Consider the following 19486-nt stretch of genomic DNA (forward strand, 5'->3'; position numbering starts at 1 on the left):
GGCACATTGTGAGAGGCTGCCCTGGGCTCTGCAAGCCCTAACACCGGGCAGAAGGAACTCACCAAGCCAATGAGGGGCTGCCGCCGGGCAGACTGCCGTTCCATGCTCTTCCTTTCAAAAGTCTTCTTGGGAGCTGTCTGGGACTCTGGGAAGAAGGTGAAGGCCTGGAGCTGCTGGAGGACTCGACTGTGCTCATCCTGGAAGATGGCAATGAGGTTCCCTTCCCTGCCAGACACCTTTAGCAACTGGAATCAGAGCACAATCAGACATCCTGGTTACATGACAACTGCTGGGAAAAGTGGCCAAGAGCTACAGCAGGGACCATGACTGGCTCTGAGTCCTGCCTGTGACTTGCACTGGACCCAGATTTGCAGTCCTGCCTGGAATCAGCTCTGGGTGGTTCTCTAACTCATGACCCTAGATTATCCCAGGCAAATGTTCTCCTGCTACTGCTCTAGGAGCAGCAAGACCCTTCATCGTATCTGTGCACAACTGCATCATGACCCAACAATCCCTGCCCTGACAGCATCTCACAGGAGCCTTCCACAAGTCACTTGTGGCCTTGAACTGCAGGACCAGCTTCCCCCACAATGTGACAGGTCCCACTGAGGCTCAGGAGCAGGCCCTGCACAGGGCTGCACTGAGCCCAGAGCGCTGTCTACACTCCAGGAACCCACCGACAAGAGGGGTCTCAGTTCTTCCAGGGCCAGGCGCACGAAGTCACAGTGTGCCTCGGCATAGCCCCGCACGCAGCTGGCAAACAGCTGCTTGGCGAAGCGCAAGAACTTGGGCAGCTCATCCAGCAACTGGGCATTGAGGGCCTCATAGTTGTTGCGGGCTGACTGCAGCTCCTCCAGTGTTCGCTTGTCCTTCAGCTTCTCTGCTTTCTCTGTGCAGTTGTGGAAGTCAAGGAGCTTGTCGAAGCGTTTCTGCACTAGCTTGTGGGGCCCCGCAAACATGCTCAGCAGCTGGTTCAGTGGTGAGCTCACCAGCCGCTCTGTCCGCTCTTTCTGGTGGGTAAAGATGCAGAGAAGTGAGACAAGGTGCTCTCTCCCACTGTGCAGTGAACAACCAGCAGCTCATTTTCCAGCACACAACCTCCCCAGGACAGTATAGGGAATGTCTTCCTGATGGCACCCACAAGAGTTCCAGAGGTCCCTTCCAAGAGGAATTATTCTGTAATCTTACCTAACTGTGCCACCCAAACCACTCACATTTCAGGCTGTAGCATTTCAGGTAGGGCTGAAAAAACATGTATCTAACAGGGACATCCATAAATTCCCAGGTCTCAAAGCTCTCAGGAAGGAAGAGCTAAGCTGGAATGCTCACACCTCTCCCAGGTTACCCTCCCTGCAGTCTCCCAGGGGCTGCCTATCTGCAGCAAATGCCCAGGAAGGGGCCCAGAGGGGTACATTCCCAGTACATGAGAGCATAGCCTCACTCACAAAGTTGGAGAAGAGCTGGTCACTGATGAGACGATTCACTTTCTGGAACTGGTCCAGGTCCCCACTTGCCTTCTCTATGCACAGGTCCCACATGCTCCCTGCTGCCAGTGCCTTCATACAAGCAGACTCCTGTACCAGGCAGACACAGTCAGCTTAGCCATGCTTGCTGCCCAGAAGAAGCAGCCTTCCAGGGCAGCCTAGACCCCCTGAGACCACCCCTCAGTAGGGTTGAGGCCAGGAGCACTGGCCAGGCACTGCAAATACACACCAAGCAGACAGGAAGAACAGTGCATGGAGTGCTCCGCAGGTTGGCATCACACCCAGACTGACTCACCCGGACATGCTGCAGGTAGAGAGAAAGGTCCCGGATGAAGGACTTGATCAGCCGCTCCTGCATCCGGAAATTTTTCTCTGTCTCTTCAAAGGCTTCATCCTTCAGCTGTGAGAAAAAAATGTTTGAGGCAATGCAGGGCTCCAGCACCTCCCAGAGTACAAGACGTGGGGCCTCTTGCCCACAAGCTGAATAGCTGAGATGAGTGGTTCAGACCCTAAGCTCACCCTGCCTCACTGGCCTTTCATAGCTACACATCATGGGAAGGGGATGGAGGGACATCAGATACCACCAGAGAACACACATTACCTGAGGTGCAAAGCCTGTGAGGTGCTTGAGATGGCTGCTCACACGGTTGGATTTTTTGATGATAGAGTGGAAGTTGAGCTTGGAGATCTTCTCCATGAGGCTATCCTCATCCCCCTTCCTGTACTTTAGCACTGAAGAGATTGATACAGAAATCAAAACCCTTTTAAGCATCACACTGATGTCTCAGTGCCTCATCAACAATCACCTTGCTGGCTGTCCCCCTCCCCAAACCTCTGCAATCCCAAGTACCCCACTTATCATTATAGAATGGTTTAGAAGGGCCCTTAAAGATCATCCTTCATGACTGTGTTTTCCAGCTAAGGCTCAAAGGTCATTAGATGCCAACCTCAAGACACCCAACCCTGCCTCTCTCTGCCCAGCTTCTCACCCAGGTCCTTCCGGCGCTTGTATTCATTGATGTTGACATTGATTTCTTTGACTGCAAGAACAGCAGCTGTGAGTGGTGCCTTATCAGGATGAGCCTCGGGAGTGGCGCTCAGCAGCTCCATCAGCAGCAGTGGGTACCGCATCACCCTCTGCACTGGCTTGATGAGGAAGGAGCCCAGATTAATGTAGTTTGTGCAGCCCCTGGGAAGTTAGGACAAAGGACATGTTCCAAGTGTCAGTCCAGGTCTGCCACACAAATTCTGCCCCATCAAACCAATGCCAACCAGACCCAGAACACCACCTTTAAATCCACTGTACTCCCTAAATCATGCCACCCTCATGTCCAAATATATTGCACTCTTGAACTCCTGGTACTCTCAGATCAACCTCAGGTTTGCAATTCTCTTACCAGGTGATCTTACCCAGCCAGGATCCTCTCCATAGCCAGACCTACCACAAAATTCCACAATTCTACACAGCCTCACAACTGCCAGAGCACCACCTGTCCCAGATCCTGTCCCATCACCCAACTGTGCTCAGTCCCTGCAGGGCGACCCTGGCTCCTTGGGGCTAAGGGTTCACAAAATCTGTTTTCTGCCCAAGACCTCCCCTCACCTCATCCCCTGTGCTGCCTGCTTGTGTAGTCCACCCACTACCTCTGCTGCAGTCATACCACAGACACAGCTCTCCTCCCCAGCATGCCCTTAAAAGGCACTGTTAGCCCCCCCCCAGCATGCACCCAGCTGGTGGCAGCAGGTTAGTTATCAGGGAATGGCCAGGCCAAAACAGACAGACAAGCAAGGACTAAGAAGGATGCACTTACCACTCACTGTACAGGCTCCTGACGGCCCACAGAGTGCCAAAAAGCAAACAAAAGCAATGGATTAATGGGGTGGCAGGTGTGCAATCCCACAGCCAGTGCCCTCACCCTGCCAGTGAGGCAGTCAGAGCAGTGGGCAGCCCTGACCCCCAGAACAGTTGCCAGTTCCTGGGCATTTACCTCCCTGGCAGTCGCTGAGCCAGGCAAAGTGGCTCCTTCCTCACCAGCCATGGTGGGTCAGGGTTTGGGGAACAGGAACCCTCAACCCAGCATATGCCACCTTCTCTATACCTTGGCGGCATCTATGCAGATTTTAAGGGGGTCTACAGGTTTTACACCTCCTGTATATTGGGGCAGGAACACATTTGAACCCAGAGCCTGGTCAACTATGCAGTGACAGAGTCAGACCTGAACTGTCCAAACACTACTGACAGAGAGGCAGGGATGTTGGAGACTGATCCCCCCTATCCCAGCCTGGTGGCTGCCAGACAGAGGCTCCAACCTGAGGCTATCCAACAGATCCAGGAGTAGTTTCTGCATCTTCTCATCCTTCTCATAGGTTTCCAGCAGTGCGATGGCCTCATCATGGTTCTGGCAATACACCCTGTAGACACTCTCCAGCTCTGCACGCTGTGCCAGGAATACTGGCCCTGCAGACAGCAACAAAGAAAGACTTCATTGTCTCCTGGTCTCCAGCTGTCTCCAAAAACGTTGGTGTGCCTCACTGTGAGATATCCAGTGTTCTCATTACACACACACAGGTCAGGAAGACAGTGCTACTGAAGTGTTCAGGACACCTCTGCATCACCCACCAGCACACAGAGCTCAATCAGTCCAGGCCTCCCGGGGGTGAGAAGTGGAGACACTGGTCACTGGAGCGACAGAGCAAAGGCATAGGCAGCCCCAAGGCCTGAATGGCACAAACCGGCAGTGCAGAAACAGAGTGGGTCTCTCTTTGGGGCAAGGGGCCACAGAGGGCTACGGGCACCATGTTTCTCAGCAGTGACCCATGGGCCAACATAGATCTCCTCTGCTACACTGCTGGACAGGGGAGGGGTGAAAGAGATCAGCACGGACAAAGCCCAGTCCCAGCGATCCTCTCCCACCATTTAAACTGTTATGCCCAGCCACTAGCAAAGCCCATCCCAACCTTCTGACAAAAGTTAACAGCAGAATCCATACCAATGGCATCTGAAGTCTCCAAGGACGACAGCAGTTGCTTGGAGAAGCTAATCACCATGTGGATGTTTCCGAAAAGGCCCTCAAAGTCTATGTTCTGTATCTAGTGAATGGGAAAAGAAATGTCTTGTATGGGGGAACAAGACCCAGTCAGACCCAACTGCCACTCCTTGTCCTCCTGCAACCCATCAGTCCTCAGCTTCACAGAAGGCACCTGCTGCAACCTTCTCCATCACAGTGACTTCTGTACACACTCCTTTGTCCCCCAGTGCACTGAAATTCTCACTCCTTATGTGTCCTACCCCAGTCTCCTCCTCTTTCCCAGCAATTCCATCCCTGCTTCTGCTCATCTGTTTTTCCTCCCTCTCCTCCCAATAACTGCACCCATTCTGAGACCCTACATTTTAGTACTCCTGACAATGAATTTAACCTGCAAACGAAATGAAGAGGAACATTTCCTGCCCCCGGAAATGCATCTGTGATACTGGATGCCAGGTCTCCTGCTCTCAGCAAGGATGAGAGCTCAGCAGGATCTCAAAAGAGATATGCTATTGCTACAAATGCAGGAAGCTGTGAGAACCATCCTGCTCTCCTCGGTATAGCTTGAATTTCCTCTATGGGTTCCTGTGCTGCTTGCTCATCTCTGAGAACTGGACTCAGTATTCTGACCCCAATTCACCAGTGCTGCACCACAGCTTGCCCTCCCTCCCAACTCCTACCTGTGCCTGCTGCAGGGGCACCATGATCCTCTCCACACACATCTCCAGGTCTCTGATATAGTCCCGCTCTGTCTGGAGCAGTTCCTCGATAACCTTGGATCTCTTCTCCAGCATCCTTTGCTCTGCACTCTCAGTGGCAGTTGAGGATGTCTCCAAGGATGGCGTCTGGGAGGACAGGAGAGTCATCTCTGCAAGACAGACAAGCAAGATTAGCATGCTCCAACAAGGATGCAACGACAGGAGACAAATAGCACCTGATGATTTCAGAGGCCTTTTCCAACCTGGTTGATTCTGTGAACTGTGAGACTGACAAACAACACTACTGAGACACCAAGACTGTCCATCCCCGGGGCACGGGAGCCCTGGCCCTGCTCCACAGCCCACCCTCGCAGCACCAGGAATGCTGCAAGGCCCTCGGCGGGCAACAGACCTGCTCCAGAGGGTCCTCCCTGGTGCCAGCCGGGCCCAGACTCCTCTCCCACCCTCGCTCTCCAACTCCACGGCTTCAGGAAGCTCCGTGGGGCTGAGCAGACACGGAGAGAAGTCCCCGATTCCCAGCCGGGCAATGGCGGCCGCCCTCCTCGCTCAGGCTGGGAACAGGGTCTCCATTCTCCATCCCCGGGGCATTTCCATGTGAATGGCCGAAAGGGCCTCGGGCACCCACAATGGTGCTGCCGGCGGCAAAGCCCGGAGCTGGAGCACGGCCGGGCCGCTCCCCGGCCCTGGGCGTGCGGGCGCCCCGCGCGGCCCCGTCCCTACGCCCCCAGCCGCCCCTCCTCCTGGTTTTCCGTCCCACCTGCGGCTCCAGGCCGGCCCAGCCCCCTCCGGGTTTCATTGACACATTTTATCCCCCAGCTCATTCCTGGGCCCCCCACCGCCCTCCGCCACACCTGCCTGCTTTTAAAAGCATGTGCCCTCTGACCGAAACCACAGCCACAGTGTCCCTGCCACCTTCCCAGCCCAGGGGAGCCCCTCTCCGGCATCCCCCTGGGACATCCCTCCGAGGCAGGGGCTGTCCCAGGAGCGCTCAGTTCTCCCCAATTTCACTGCTGCTTTGCAGCACGGAGGCCACCCAGCCCTCGCAGCACCCCAGCCTGCCTCAGGTACCCCATTCAATGTCAGTGGCTGATTTGGCAAATGCCCATCCAGTCCAGCCGTCTCCCACGGGTCCGCAGCTGCTCTCTCTCAATGGGATTGTATTAGAGTTGCAGACATGCACCAGCTGGGACATTTCTAAGAATGTCTTCACGGGACGGGCACTTTCAGATCCCTTCCCTGACCTCTCTGTTGACAGCCTCAGGCTTGGGCTTGGGTCTTATCCTGGTACCACAGCACCCACTGTGAACAGCCCCAAGAGACCCCCATGCTCCCAGCCAGTTCTGCCCAGATGCTGGGCAGGCTGCGAGCAGCCCCCATCAGCCTTGCCCTGTGGAGGGATGGCAGTAACCAGCACGGCAGCACAAAACATGGGATGGGAAATTGCTGCCTCAGGCTAAGCATCCTGTCCACTGCCCCACCAGGCCGTTTTTCACATTGAAACGACCTGGGAAAGAAAAGAAGAAGCCGAAGGTGAGATAAGACAGTGACTGGCCCATAATTATCTGAAACTATGCCAGCCCTTCCTGTTGCAGAGCAGCATCGATAAGCAGAAATCAGGAGCAGCAGCATCAAAGAGCAAGTTCTCATTTCTACCTTAGGGCTTAGGACAAACTGCTGTGCCTCTGCAGAAAAAAACAACTTCAAAATAATTCCCATTTCCAGCTGCAGCAAATGGGAAACCCCACTGAAATGCTGAGAAGATGCCCTGACGTGGGAGGGAAGATATCTGTCCCTCTAAGCTGGCTCTCTAAGCTGCCCTGCCTTGGAATCTAGCCGGGGAAGAGACAAAAGGGCCAGCTCCACAGAGGAGGATTTAGTGACACAACCAGTACTGCATTTAGTAGGCAATCATTGGGAAGAGAAGGCCTCACTGATTCCTGGCAAGTATACTTAAGACTACCCTCACCAGAGCCAAACTGCATAAGGGAAAAGGCTGGTTTCAGCTAAGTCAATGGCTGTCTTGGCTTTCCATCAGTCCCTGATGATGAACTTTATCAGCTCAAATGCAGCAGGAATCCACAAGGAGGGCCCAGAGCAGCCACTGGGTTTAACATGTGCTGTTTGCATTACCACAGCATTTGCAAAGCCTCGGTAGCAGACCAGGCCCTGCAGTGCTAGGTCCTCTACAGACTCTCACAGGGATATCCTGACAGAGACACAGCACTTGGAGTCTGAACAAGATACAAGCAGAAAAGACAAGAGGAGGGACAACTAAACCAAGATAATATAGTCAGTAGGTCTCTGCAGCTCAGAGAGTTAAAGAACTAACAACAAATGAGTTACCTGAAAATAGCATATTTTTTTTAAGGAATGGTATTTGTTTTGCAGGAGAGCAAGCTCATGTGGGAAGACAACCTGAAGAAACAGGAAGGTGTTAATTTGCAATGCAATCAGGTGTGAGAAACCCAGAAGAGGTGGGCAAGTGAGATGAAACGACTGCATGGGGTTGGTTGGGAAGAATCTTGAAAATGAAGACCAGCCAGAATAACAGCCAGAAATGACCCATGCAGCAGCATTTGGGAAGACAAATAGAAAGGATTACATTTGCCTTGTTAAATAATAGGATTTTATATTTATCCCCAGGCAAAATGCCACCAGATGAAGCTTTTTACAGGACACCTCATGAATTTACTGTACCACCAAAACACCCTGCTGTGCTCCAAGCCTTAGACGTAGCTAAACTGATGTCACCATGTGTCTGGCTCCAGCTCACCAAAACAAAGCCGGGATGCCCAGCACTGCTGGCAAACACAGCAGCTCCCCACACTTCACCAGGCAAATAAATCTAGGTCAGACCCTCACAGAAAGTCCCCTGCAGCAGGGATTCAGCCAACACTTGTGAGATTGTCATGGAGCTAGAGGACCCTTCTTCAGCAAGTCTTAAGTCCTTGCCTTAATGGAAGGGAAATTAAAACCTTCCCTGCACAGATTTTAAACCCACAGTAGTCATTAGCTCAGCTTGACTGACCTGTCACAACACTGGGCACCAGTTCTACCCACTTATACCGTATCAGCATTTGCGCTATTTTGAAAACTTAATACAAATTAATTCTTCTCCGGCCTTCCTGCTCTTTCTGAATATTTCAAGACTCATTCAAAAACAAAGCTACATTGCAGCAAGTCTCTTAGGACTCTTGCAGTTTATCACTAATCTAGCACCCTCCTTCAGCAATGAACTCCAAAGTCCTGTTTCTTTCCAAACACTCACACTTTAAAAAATTCAAACACAGAATTTGGTTTTAATATTTGGCTCTTCTATCTAACCAACATGTATAATACTTAGTACTTGTTTGTGATGTATTTAAAAACTCTCACTTTTTGTATTTCATACCATCTCTGTTGATTGTCATCACATTCTTGTATGTCCAATAGCAGCTTTCCCTACATGAGGCTTATTAGAGAATTCAACTAAACCCACCAATTTCATGGATGTGAGTTTTGGTCATCTGGTAAATGTCTTTTAACAGAGCTCCACTTTACTTCACAGATTTTCTACTTAAATGTTACCTTTCAATTTGAGTCATCATACCCATCAACTTTGAAGGCACTAAGACCCCAGCTGAACAGGCTCAGTTAGTCTGGAGCAACGAGGCTGGTGTTTCTCTAATGAAGCCACCAAATTCCAATCCAGTGACAAAATTCATGTTTACCCATGACAGAGTTTCCAAATGGGCATTTAGAAATACATTTCCAAAACCAATGTTCTCAATCACAATTTTTAGAGGCTCTGATTTTGTTCTCTTGTAGGTTGTGCAAGCTCTGCAATTTGCCTCTCTAAATTCAAACTTCTTAACACCATTTTCTCTGTCCCCTTTGGCAAACTTGCAACACGTCCTTGGCTCTCTGGATCGGTTTGATGGTCTGCGACAGTCTCCCAAGAGCACCTGCCTTTGAGCTTTCCTAGTAGACCTGCAGAGCTGTGGGAGATTCAACACCAGCTCACCTTAGCAATGAGGTGTCAAGATGGAGCACACTCCAGCTTCTGCCCTTCCCATGGAGGCTGTGATTTACTATGGCAATCACACGGCTCATCCTGCTTGTCTGAGAAATGCCACTGCCATCAGCTTTCTTCCAAGTAACAAAAACTTTGAGTTCTTATTACTCAAGCTCCTCTTTGTGGGAGCACACATGCAATTAGAGGTTTTCCCTGACCCACTCTGGAAGGAGAGTTGATCCACAAAGGCAGGATCTAATGGGATTCACGTCCACCACGCACAGGCTGTGGGGCTCACCCAAAGCTCTGCATCACCCCCAACTGCTCCTCACCAGGGCTCACCTGCCAGCATCCCCCGTGTCTCGGTGCCACCTCGCAGGGCCACACGATGCCAACGCAAACCAATCCGCAGAGGGACTGCCGCACATCAGCGCCTGGGACAACCCCTGGCACCGCGTCTGTAAGCGCCAACCGCAGAGGGAGCTGCACCCAGCCCCGAGGCAAGCCCAGCCCCAGGTTCTCAGCTCAGCAGAGTTAAGCACTGACTCAGGACAAAACAAACCAGCTGCAAATATTTGAAGTATGCAGGGGCCAGGAGGGGAGGAGCCACTGCCGACCATGAGCGGGGAGGCGATGAAACTAGGGCAGGGAATAATTAATCTGAGCAAAAAGCTAAATTTGCTGCCAAGAGTGGGATCTGGCTGGGGTGAAAACTTACCCTGGACATTGGTAATATGCCAGTGTGCTGAACAGGAACAGAATGGGGATACTTCCCCAGGGCCACTGGAATGGCTTGATGTCAGATTTACAGCCTGCTTGGTGGGGATGTCTCTATGCCAGGTAAAACCACAACCACCACCCCAAACAGCCTGTGGTTGCCCAGACAGTCCCACAACATTCAGGGGAACAGGGGATGATCCCAACCCGTGACACAGAAAAAAAGTGAAGTAATATGATGGTATACAGAATGCTTCTAGAGTTTTAGAAAACTTCTAAAACTGAGGTAGGGCATCAATGAATGTGTGATGGAAAAACACTGATGGCAAAAGAATGAAAGCTGAAAGTTCTTTAAAAGAATGTTTTCAATACATAATCCAAAAAACATCAAGAGAACAGTATTGATGAAAAATCTGTCCTGCATCTGTGCCTCAATAAAGGTAGCAAATATAAATAAATGAACATAGAAAACCAGATAATAGACACTAGACACACCAGAAATTCTGAAGTACAGAAAAATTATAAAAGAAAGATACAAAAAATCTGTGTATGATAGAATTAAGAATTCAATTTTATTTTTTAAATGAGGACACAAAATTCTACTTTATAATAGACTTATTTCCATCCAGAACAAAAAAAAAAACAAAAGCCCTTACAATGACACAATCCCACAAGTAAGCAGATATAGTAAAGTGTTTGGTAAGCCTGGCAAAAAAGTAGAATTATTAAATAAATATTCTGTTTATTTCTTTCTAAAAAGCAAAAAAGAAGACCTTACTAACTCATCCCTTGAAGACTCACTGTCAGTGGAGACTACTCAGAAAAGAGGGCATTTATAATCAGGTTCTCCAGAGACTGTATTTAGTTAATCCTACAAAAGATTTAAAGTAAATGGAAAATCACTGCTGTCATGTAGAGAACTGACCCATCAATTCAACAAGATCACAAACAAATATGATGCACATGAGTCTCAGAGTAATCCAATGTATCCTGAATAATCTACAATTGTGCAAACCAAGGAGGTTTAACGCAGACAAATGCATGAATGCATTAATGGGGACAAGAAACACTGCCACATGCAGGACTGTGTTCTGGGGAGTAACTCTTTTCCTTGGTGAGCCAAAACTCTGCAGGAGTTCCCCAAATGTTGCAGAGGCAGACTGTGGTCTTTGGGCAAGGACACAAGAGCACGGCAAGGTAAACTGTGCAAGCAAGTGCTGACACCCACCCAGAATGTGAAGTCCACTGCTTTAAAAGAGTCTGAACTAAAAAGTGAGTGAGCATCAGGAAGCACAAACACTGAGAAGTCTTCCTGTGAGTCTTCAACATATGCATTTTTAAGACTATTCACTACAAAGAACTGAAGACTGAAAAGTGAATTACATTACCTTCCTGAAAAGAATATCCATCAACTAAAAAGCTCTAATTTCGCAGAAAAAGGTTGGAGTTCAGAGCTGAAATGCAACACATTAGCATGCAAAACCTTAAAAGGGTGATGGTGACGAAGCAGCAAAGCTATGACAGGTGGGTTCTCCTTCTGTTGATGTGTCAGGCAGACACATCTGAGTTGCACCCCAGAAGAGGTGCTCTAACCAAGTAGCTGTCACCAGGTTATACCATACAGAAAGCAAGTAAATGTGATAATCCCACTTACAGAACAGATCATCTCTACTGGCCTGGAAGTGTTCAAGGCCAGGCTGGATGGGGACTTGGCCAACCTGATCATGGACCAGCAGGGCAGCAGGAGGAATGTAAGAGACAATTGCAGCCAGAAATGGGCCACAGGATGGACCTGGAGCCTTCATCCCTCATTTCCTGCTGTGGGATACTGAACACTGATGGCAAGGGCATCCTGCCCTGCCCCTCTCACAGCCCCTCCTCTGTCCCTGAGCCTGCCACAGTAGGGAAAAAGTCAATGACTCTGACAAGCGAAAGCTTTCACTCCGCATTTCAGTCTGTCCCTTCAACTCTTGCAGAAGCTGGACAGGCCAACACTGCTGCAGCCTCCTAAGGCTTTCTGGACTGTTTTGCACCCCGCTCCCTGGCTCCTCCTGGCTACCCTGCTGCCCTTTGGACATTTTGGCACTGCAAAGACTCTCCCTTTCCCCACCCTGGGGACACAGCTGAGCAAAGTCCCATCCTAACAAGGCAGCCCAAGAGTGCAGAAATGCAGCCATCAGAGCCTGCTTAATCAAATCTCTCCAGAGGACAGATTTCATTAGTCATACCCTCCAGCTTTGCCATCTCTTTGGCTGTTGCACTGTTTTCCTCTACATTTTAATTCCACTTCAGAGAGAGTTCACATACAGCTACCCGAGACAGACACTGGCAGAAAGGGCACATAAACAAACAGGTTTTCAGACACACAGCTGCCCAACGGGGAACCCTGTCCATCATGAAGGGCTCCTTCAGTCCCTCTGCCCAGACCTTAATACCTTGCTGCCACTTCTCCAACACATACTGCAACAACAAGCCAAGCTGCACAAAGCTGTCTGCAGCTGACTCTGTCCGAGACACAGCATCAATGGAATGATTTTGCTCATGCCAAGACAGTCCAAGCCTTCCACGGGTATCTCTCCAGCTCCAGAGTGCTGGTTGAGGGGACTGGAAACCTGGGCATGGCTTTGGGACCCAAAAGATGTAACTGTTGTAGCACAGGCAAGAGAACACTGCAGTAGTGAGGGGCTGGCGATGCAGAAGATTCCCAAATGCGACAGCCCACCAACATGCAGGTGCCTCATTGTCCTGCCCATGTGAATTACGCAACTACAAGTACTTGCTCTCTGCTTAGGTCTACAACTTCCTCTACTTCCTGCTTCGTGCTGCCATCCTCATGCTCTGGGTCAGGAATTGGTTCCTACGCATAGAATCTGTTTGTGGTGGGTTACAAAAGTAAAACAGGCAGTGGGAATAATCCCACCCTCACCCTTCTCTCCATAAGTAACCTCCTCAGGGCCCTGAGAGAGCAGACAAAAAACCAGGGCCACAAGTTTTAGGGTGTACCTAAAACACTGGGAACACAGAGGAGCAACAGAAAGGACAACAGCAAGTCTGTGCTGCCTTGTGCTTCCCTGTCACCTGGGCCTTTGAGAAATCCCCTTGCAGGGCAGATCAGCGACTGTCCAGAGGGGTAAGGACCACGGTGCTCATTTCAGCAAGTCCCAGGGAGGAGTTTTCTCATGAGCCTTCCCATCTGTGTTGGCCACCCCCACCTGTGTCAGAGTCCCGGTGTTGCCCCGCTGCCAGGGGAGGGCAAAGACACGCCCAAGGCAACTGCCCACCATTTCCCTGCATACCTTGCTTTTTCTTCCTGGTCTGCACAAACTCTGAGTGCCGCAGGGCACTGGGAGCTGTCCGTCTGTAGAAGCTGTTTCGCTGCAGCACAGAGCCCACCCTGTTTGTGTTCTTGGCCTCCTGCTCCCAGATCTGGCTCCAGTCCGGCCGGCCCGTGCGAACCCTTGAGCGCTCTGCTCCACTGCTGCTCTTGGCTGGCATCCCAGGCCCTGGGGCTGCTTCTTCCAGCTCCCCACAGCCATCACAGTCAACATCCCATGTCTTGAACTGTGTGTAGCAGGTACCTGACCCCAGGCTCCTACTACTGTCTCCTGAGGACCTGACTGCCAATGCAGGAACTTCACAACCTCTGTCCAGACTGCTGTGGTCCATGATATGGTCTTTGGACTGCCCATGCTGCTCAACGTCTTCCTGGTCTACTTGGTCCTCGATATCTACATACCACCATTCCTGCTCTCTATATGCCCCAGTGCCTCCACCTTCTCTATACCAATTTTCCCCTTCCCTATATACTTGATTGCCTCTGTCCTCTCTATACTGCCTTCTTCCCTCTCTATACTCCCCAGTCTCTCTCTCTTGCCTATACCACCTTTCCTTTTTTCTATAATGTTTTTCATCCTCACTGTAGTCCCTAGGATCTCTGTAGTCCTGATACCACCTTCTCCCCTCCCTATAGCCTCGATGGCCTCTATCATCTCCATACTGCCCTCCCCCCTCCGTATACTGCCCAGATACTCTGTTCTCTCTGTTCCGCCCTTCTCTTATCTCAGGACTGCAGTTTCTGTATTGAATGCCATCCTTCTCATACATCCTGTAGTATCTACCCTCTGTATCCTGGTTTTTGCCTTCCCAAGCACCATCTGCTCTCCTGCAGTCCATGTAATGCACATCTCCCTTCCAAAAACCTCCACAGTCTCCATTCATGCTCTGTTGGTCCACGGCAATGCCCTCCCCTCTCCTGTGACTGTCCCAGCTGCTGTCTGCTCCCTGGCTGCCTGAGTAGTGCCTCCTTGTCACCTTGGGTCTGTCACTGCCGTCAGCCTCCCTGCGCAGCACAGCCACACCAGCCATGTCCTCTCTCCATATGGCAACACAGTCTTCGTATTTCCAGCCGAGGAGCTGCCGTTCCTGTCTTGGATCTTCCATGCAGTGTTTCGTCTTAGGATAAGTGCACAAAGTCCTGTGGGGTGTGGTGCAGGGGCTGACTCCCCTCCCTGAGCCCAAGTCTGGGCTGACGCTGCTTCTCTGCTCTGTTCCAGGGCTCCCGTCCCAAGTGAAACACGGGTGCTGCTTCCTGAAACCAGTCAGCAAGGGTACGAAGAGGCGCAGGCCCAATCACTGCCACTCCTGGCCTCCTCCACCTGCTGCCCAAAGTAATCAGTAACCAGCCCCGAGGAGGGAAGCTGAGACTAGGCAGGCTCTCACCGCCCAAACCGGCTCTGCGGCTTTGCCAAAGCCTCTCCGCAGGCAGGGAAGAGGAGGGCACTGGAGCATGCAGAGGCCCTGCCCCAGAGCAGTGTCCTCAGGGAAGGGAAACAGACTTGTGTGAGACCGCAGGAAGCCACAAACCAGAGATGGGATACCAAATCTCCTTCCTCTGCCTTCACACTCCTGATGGCACAGAGGCTAAAACACATGGTCCTAGAAGAGGCTGGGCTCTGTTCAACACCTCACTGGGGCAAACTTAGGCCTTCAGGCTGCCCCTAGCTCAAACCTGATGTTGAGCCCATCCTTTTCCAAGCCCTCACTCACAGTCACCAAAAGACCAGGAGAGGAGCTGCTCCCTGCAAGATAGAGCATCTCCGAGCAGTGACTACACAGCACCATGCAGCCACAGCTGCCTGGTTTCCTGCTCCAGGGTAAACAGCCTTGAATGGATTACTGGAGTTATGGAGTCCAGTGCCAACACACAATATAAATTTACAGGAGGCTACAGAAACACACACTCTAATTTAAACACCTCTTGCTGCAGGGCACAACATACTCCCAGTTTTCCATCCCAAATGCAGAACTCCTAAAAGAAACCAAGAGAAAACCACAACATATTCTAGACAGAAAATGTGGAAGTCCATGGATGTCACCCATGTTTCAGGTTTTTTCAGCACTTGGTAGAAATGCACAGCCCATGCTCTTAGCTGGTAGAAGACAAAAACAAAACCTATGGCCTGTCCTACTCCAATTGCAGGAAAGCAAGTGCTAATTCTGCCCAAGCCTGGTGAACCTCCAGTGGGCACACAAGACACACCGAAGAAGCAACTTGACCATTTTAAACAGATATTGTAGAAAACCACGTATTTTCTGTACTTCCTTTGGCTCCCTCAAAGGATAGACCAAGAGGTTGGATTTCCTCAAGACTACACCAGCCCTGCTTTGGTTGCTGGTCAAAGCTTAGCGAAAGCTTTTCTGCCTCTAGTGTGGTTCCATGTTCTCCTAAGGATGGCAGGCATAGCACAAACACGTTTTGCTGAGTTGATGCGACACCCCATTACTGATCTGGCCTGCTGCACTAAAGCTGGGCTAGGAAGCCTGAGACATGCTCTCTGGCCACATGCAGATGTGGTTGGAGGGATGTGACAGCTAGGGTAGGACATGTCTTTATCACAGGATCAGAGAAGTTTCTTACAGATCCTCAGGTCTCCTGAATTGCTGAAAAATCCTCTAGAACAACAGAAGGGATACTAACTTGAAGGTGTCTTTGGATAGTGCATTAGTTCTCACCTAGAACTTCCATTTTCAGGAACTAACAGGACACAGATTCTACAGGATCCATCTGCCAGGAAGCACTGAGACAGTAGAAGACATTTCCCAGCCAAGATCCATCCCATTAGAAAAATTCCCTTGAGATTCAGCCAAGATTTTCTTCTTTCTACCTTCAAGTTATTTCATCTAGACTCAAATCCTCTAAGCTTCCTTTCAAACGCCCCTCTTGCACACTACTGGTGTGGAGGCTGTTTGTCACTCTATTTTCCTGGTGCATACGTATCAGCCTTCATTCCCACGTGTTCTGCATCAGACATGATCGTGCAACAAAGAGCCTGGGCTCCTGAGCACTGATAAAGCAGTGGGAGGATAGAAGCAATGAAGTCAGAGTGAGTAATCCCCAGGCAGGAGCTGGCATTTCACTCCACCTCCTGTATGCAGTGCCCACATTTCCTGCACATCGTGGGTTTCAGTAACAGAACTGCAGTGTCAGAGCTCCTGGGAGAAGCTGCGGAAGAGACTGTGGGATAAAATGGATATGGACCTGTCTTTACACTTTGTCTACTGTAATATCAAGTGTAATGTAATTAACAGCACTGATTTTACATGATACCTTGGGATTTCAGAGACCAAATGTGCTGATACAACCATGGCAAATTGCTATTCTCTGAGTAATTTTTCTGAGCTGCATGGACAAAAGTCACCCTTTCAGCTGAAGATATGCCACAATTTAAAGCTCTGTGTTGCTGTTACCAACAGCAGTGTCATTTTCCTGCCCAGGACTCCATGGATGGCAGGAGCACAGGGGTAGGCTTTAGTTTTTGCCCACTAATCCATCACACTCCCAAGCCAGGTTCAGTCCCCTTCTATGCATCCCCTGTGATCTGAGTAACAAATCCCCACAGGTCTGTATCACCACCACAGCAGACACCACAGGAAACCCAGTGCCCTGACGGGTTGAGGGCAGTCACACCACAGACATCAACTCAAATCTCAACTCCAGGACCACCAGCAAGGCCCCTCTGAAGCTGCTACTCACTCCCTTACAGCTAAGACGGGTGAGGCAGGGAGGCTGAACCTGCAGCAGCTGTGTTTTTGCTTGACAGCAAGGACATACTGGGAATGAATCAGATGAAAGCTCTGGATGTATGGTGAGGCTAGAAGATGGGAGGGTTGAAAGGAAAAGGGGGTGGGAAAGACCAGGGTGAAGGGATGTCCAGAGAAAGACACTGTGATTCTCCAAGGCAAAATCATGATTTGTACTGCAACATTGCTTACAAAATTACCAAAATCAGGAATTAAAAGAAGCATGTAAAAGACTGGCTTCAACAGTGTCTCTAAACAGCAGAGGCAGCTGTCCCCCTGAAGCACCCCATCCAATGCTGCTGTAGACTCACCTCTCAGCTCCTGCAGCTCCATGCTAAGGCTCTCAATGTTGGAGTCACAGAAATAAAGGTTTTCCATGGTCTCTGCTCTCACCAGCTCATCCTGCTGCTCCTCCAGCATCAGGCTTAGCTCAGCACGGGTCTTGCTGTAAGCCTCCAGGTCTCGCTCCACCTCTCCAATCCTAGTCAGCAGAATGGAGCAGGGAGAAGCTGATCCTGCCTGTGTTAAGTCCTCACATCCCTCCTCCACCCGAAGCTCTGGAGTGCTGGGCTGAAGCTGCGCAGGGGCCACATTCTTCCGCTGGTTGCCTGATGGAGGCCGGGGCGCAGGCCGGGACGGCTTGACTGAGAAGGGCAGAGACCTGCCTTTGGGCACGTGGCCACCCAGCGTGTGCACAGGGGTTGTTGCAAGGCTGCTGGGCCGAGGAGGAGGTGGCCTCAGGGCCTTCCTTCTCTCTGTCTGCCTGGAGTGAGGGACGGACACAGGAGAGCCACGGACAATGTCCTTCTCAGAGCTGTAGTCCAAGATAGAAAAGTGACGGGAGACCTTGTCCTGCTCAGCAGTGGTACTTGACAGACTCTTCTCAAACTGTGCCAGCTGCTCTGTCAATTTGGAGTCAAGGTCTGTGCAGCTGTCCCCTTGCACTGCAAGTGGGCAGTACTCCTTCCAGCTCCCAGTGCATGTGTCCAGACCCACCTGGGCCACTTCTAAGCTGGAGGAACAGGGCTTGGGCTTCTCCTGTTGACTGTCCATCCAATTGTCAAGGTTCTGGGTGCTGCACTGGATCTCCTGGGGCTGGGATTCTGCCCAGCTGTTGGAAGATGAAATCACCTGGCTCCTGTAAGGATCTTGGGCAAAGTGGGGAGCCTGCAAGGGCACAGTGGGACTGTCTCCATCACGCTCGTGCAGGGCATGAGTTTCTGAGTCTCCAGGGGAGGATGAAATGGTCCCCTCAGGCTTCAACTCACCTGCTTGGCCAGGCCTGTTGCCCTGTGGGGTAGGCAGCTGAACAGAGGGGAGAAGGCCATTGGCTGTCTTTGTGCAGTCAGAGAGGAGGGAGTCCACTGTGCCTTTTGGATGTAGCCCTTGATGTCCTGTGCTGGAAAAGGCTTGATGCTGTGTCCAGTCAGTGCCAAAAGGACCCTCTGACCTCCCCACCTTGTGAGACAGAATGGTGGCAGGCTCAGGGTGTGCAGTCAAGACATTTTCCTTTCCCATGACATCTTTCTGTGGCAAAGTAAGAGCTTCAGAGCAGGTGCTTTCTGTGTCTTGATGGTTGGTCAAACCACAACTGACTTCACCTTGCAGATCCCCAGAATACACCTTTTCTCTGCAAGCCTCAGAGGCTTCCAGCCTCACAAATCTGTGTGGAAAGATGCCACGTTTTCCTCTCAGTTCTCCCTCCAGCCAGCCATCCTCCAGAACACCAATAATCTGGATTCTGTCACCCACATCAAAATCCAGTTCCTTGGCCTCCAGGGCTTGGAACTGGTATAGGGCAACACCGTAAGTGCTCCCTGGCTCCTTGTCCTCCTTGGGAGGCATCTCTACTGTCCCATTGGTATCACAAGTCCCAATGGGCTCTGGATTCACTGAGGTTCCTGGTGCTCGCAGAGGAGTAAGCAGTTCCACGAAACCCTCTGGAAAGATGCCCCTGCAGCCTCTGAGCTCACCTTCAAACCAGCCAGGTTCTGGGACACCAACAATATTGATTACATCCCCTTCCCTGAAGTCCAGTTCTTCCTCCAGCTGAGCGGAGAGGTCCATCAGGGCCCGGGCTTGGCCCAGTGAGTAGGCAGGCACCTCCAGGAGAATGCTCTGGGACAGCTGACGTCTCTGAACTGAAAGGCACAACTCCCGCACACATGATGAGGGGAAAAAGCCCTTGGAACCCCAACTGCTTCGGCCCTGGAGCCAGCTAGAGGCTAGGGACCCCCCAAGGATCACCAGGTCTCCTGCAGGGAATGACAAACACCAGTTGAAAATTGCTATCATTATTGCTTCCCACCTCTTATTCCTGCCTTCCTGCGACCCTCCTGGCTGTGGGTGAGGTCTGGCACTCTGTGAGAGCAGAGTGCATGTTGGGGATGCACATGAGAACAGGATGGGGTAAGGCAGGAATTATCAGCAGCTTCCTGCACACACATATCTAAGATACATAGTTTT

General features: G+C 51.0%; 1 protein-coding gene across 11 annotated transcripts in view; it reads right to left on the minus strand.

The window, feature by feature from the left end:
* Positions 1–19486, minus strand: part of DNMBP (dynamin binding protein) — a 32639-nt gene that overhangs the window by 2333 nt on the left and 10820 nt on the right. For 9 of the 11 annotated variants that reach the window (XM_071563547.1, XM_071563545.1, XM_071563543.1 and 6 more), the window contains 11 exons: positions 17332–19275; positions 5191–5378; positions 4475–4574; positions 3795–3942; positions 3296–3313; positions 2474–2673; positions 2086–2216; positions 1780–1884; positions 1446–1574; positions 678–1010; positions 63–245 (listed from right to left, as the gene is read on the minus strand). In XM_071563547.1, coding sequence (XP_071419648.1) covers positions 63–245; positions 678–1010; positions 1446–1574; positions 1780–1884; positions 2086–2216; positions 2474–2673; positions 3296–3313; positions 3795–3942; positions 4475–4574; positions 5191–5378; positions 17332–19275 — 3479 coding nt within the window. Of the gene's footprint in view, positions 1–62; positions 246–677; positions 1011–1445; positions 1575–1779; positions 1885–2085; positions 2217–2473; positions 2674–3295; positions 3314–3794; positions 3943–4474; positions 4575–5190; positions 5379–13236; positions 14530–17331; positions 19276–19486 lie in introns of those variants that run through there. The other 2 variants (XM_071563553.1, XM_071563554.1) reach the window with 2 other exon arrangements.

Source organism: Pithys albifrons, chromosome 9, assembly GCF_047495875.1.
Source record: "Pithys albifrons albifrons isolate INPA30051 chromosome 9, PitAlb_v1, whole genome shotgun sequence".
In the NCBI taxonomy this organism is placed as follows: domain Eukaryota; kingdom Metazoa; phylum Chordata; class Aves; order Passeriformes; family Thamnophilidae; genus Pithys; species Pithys albifrons.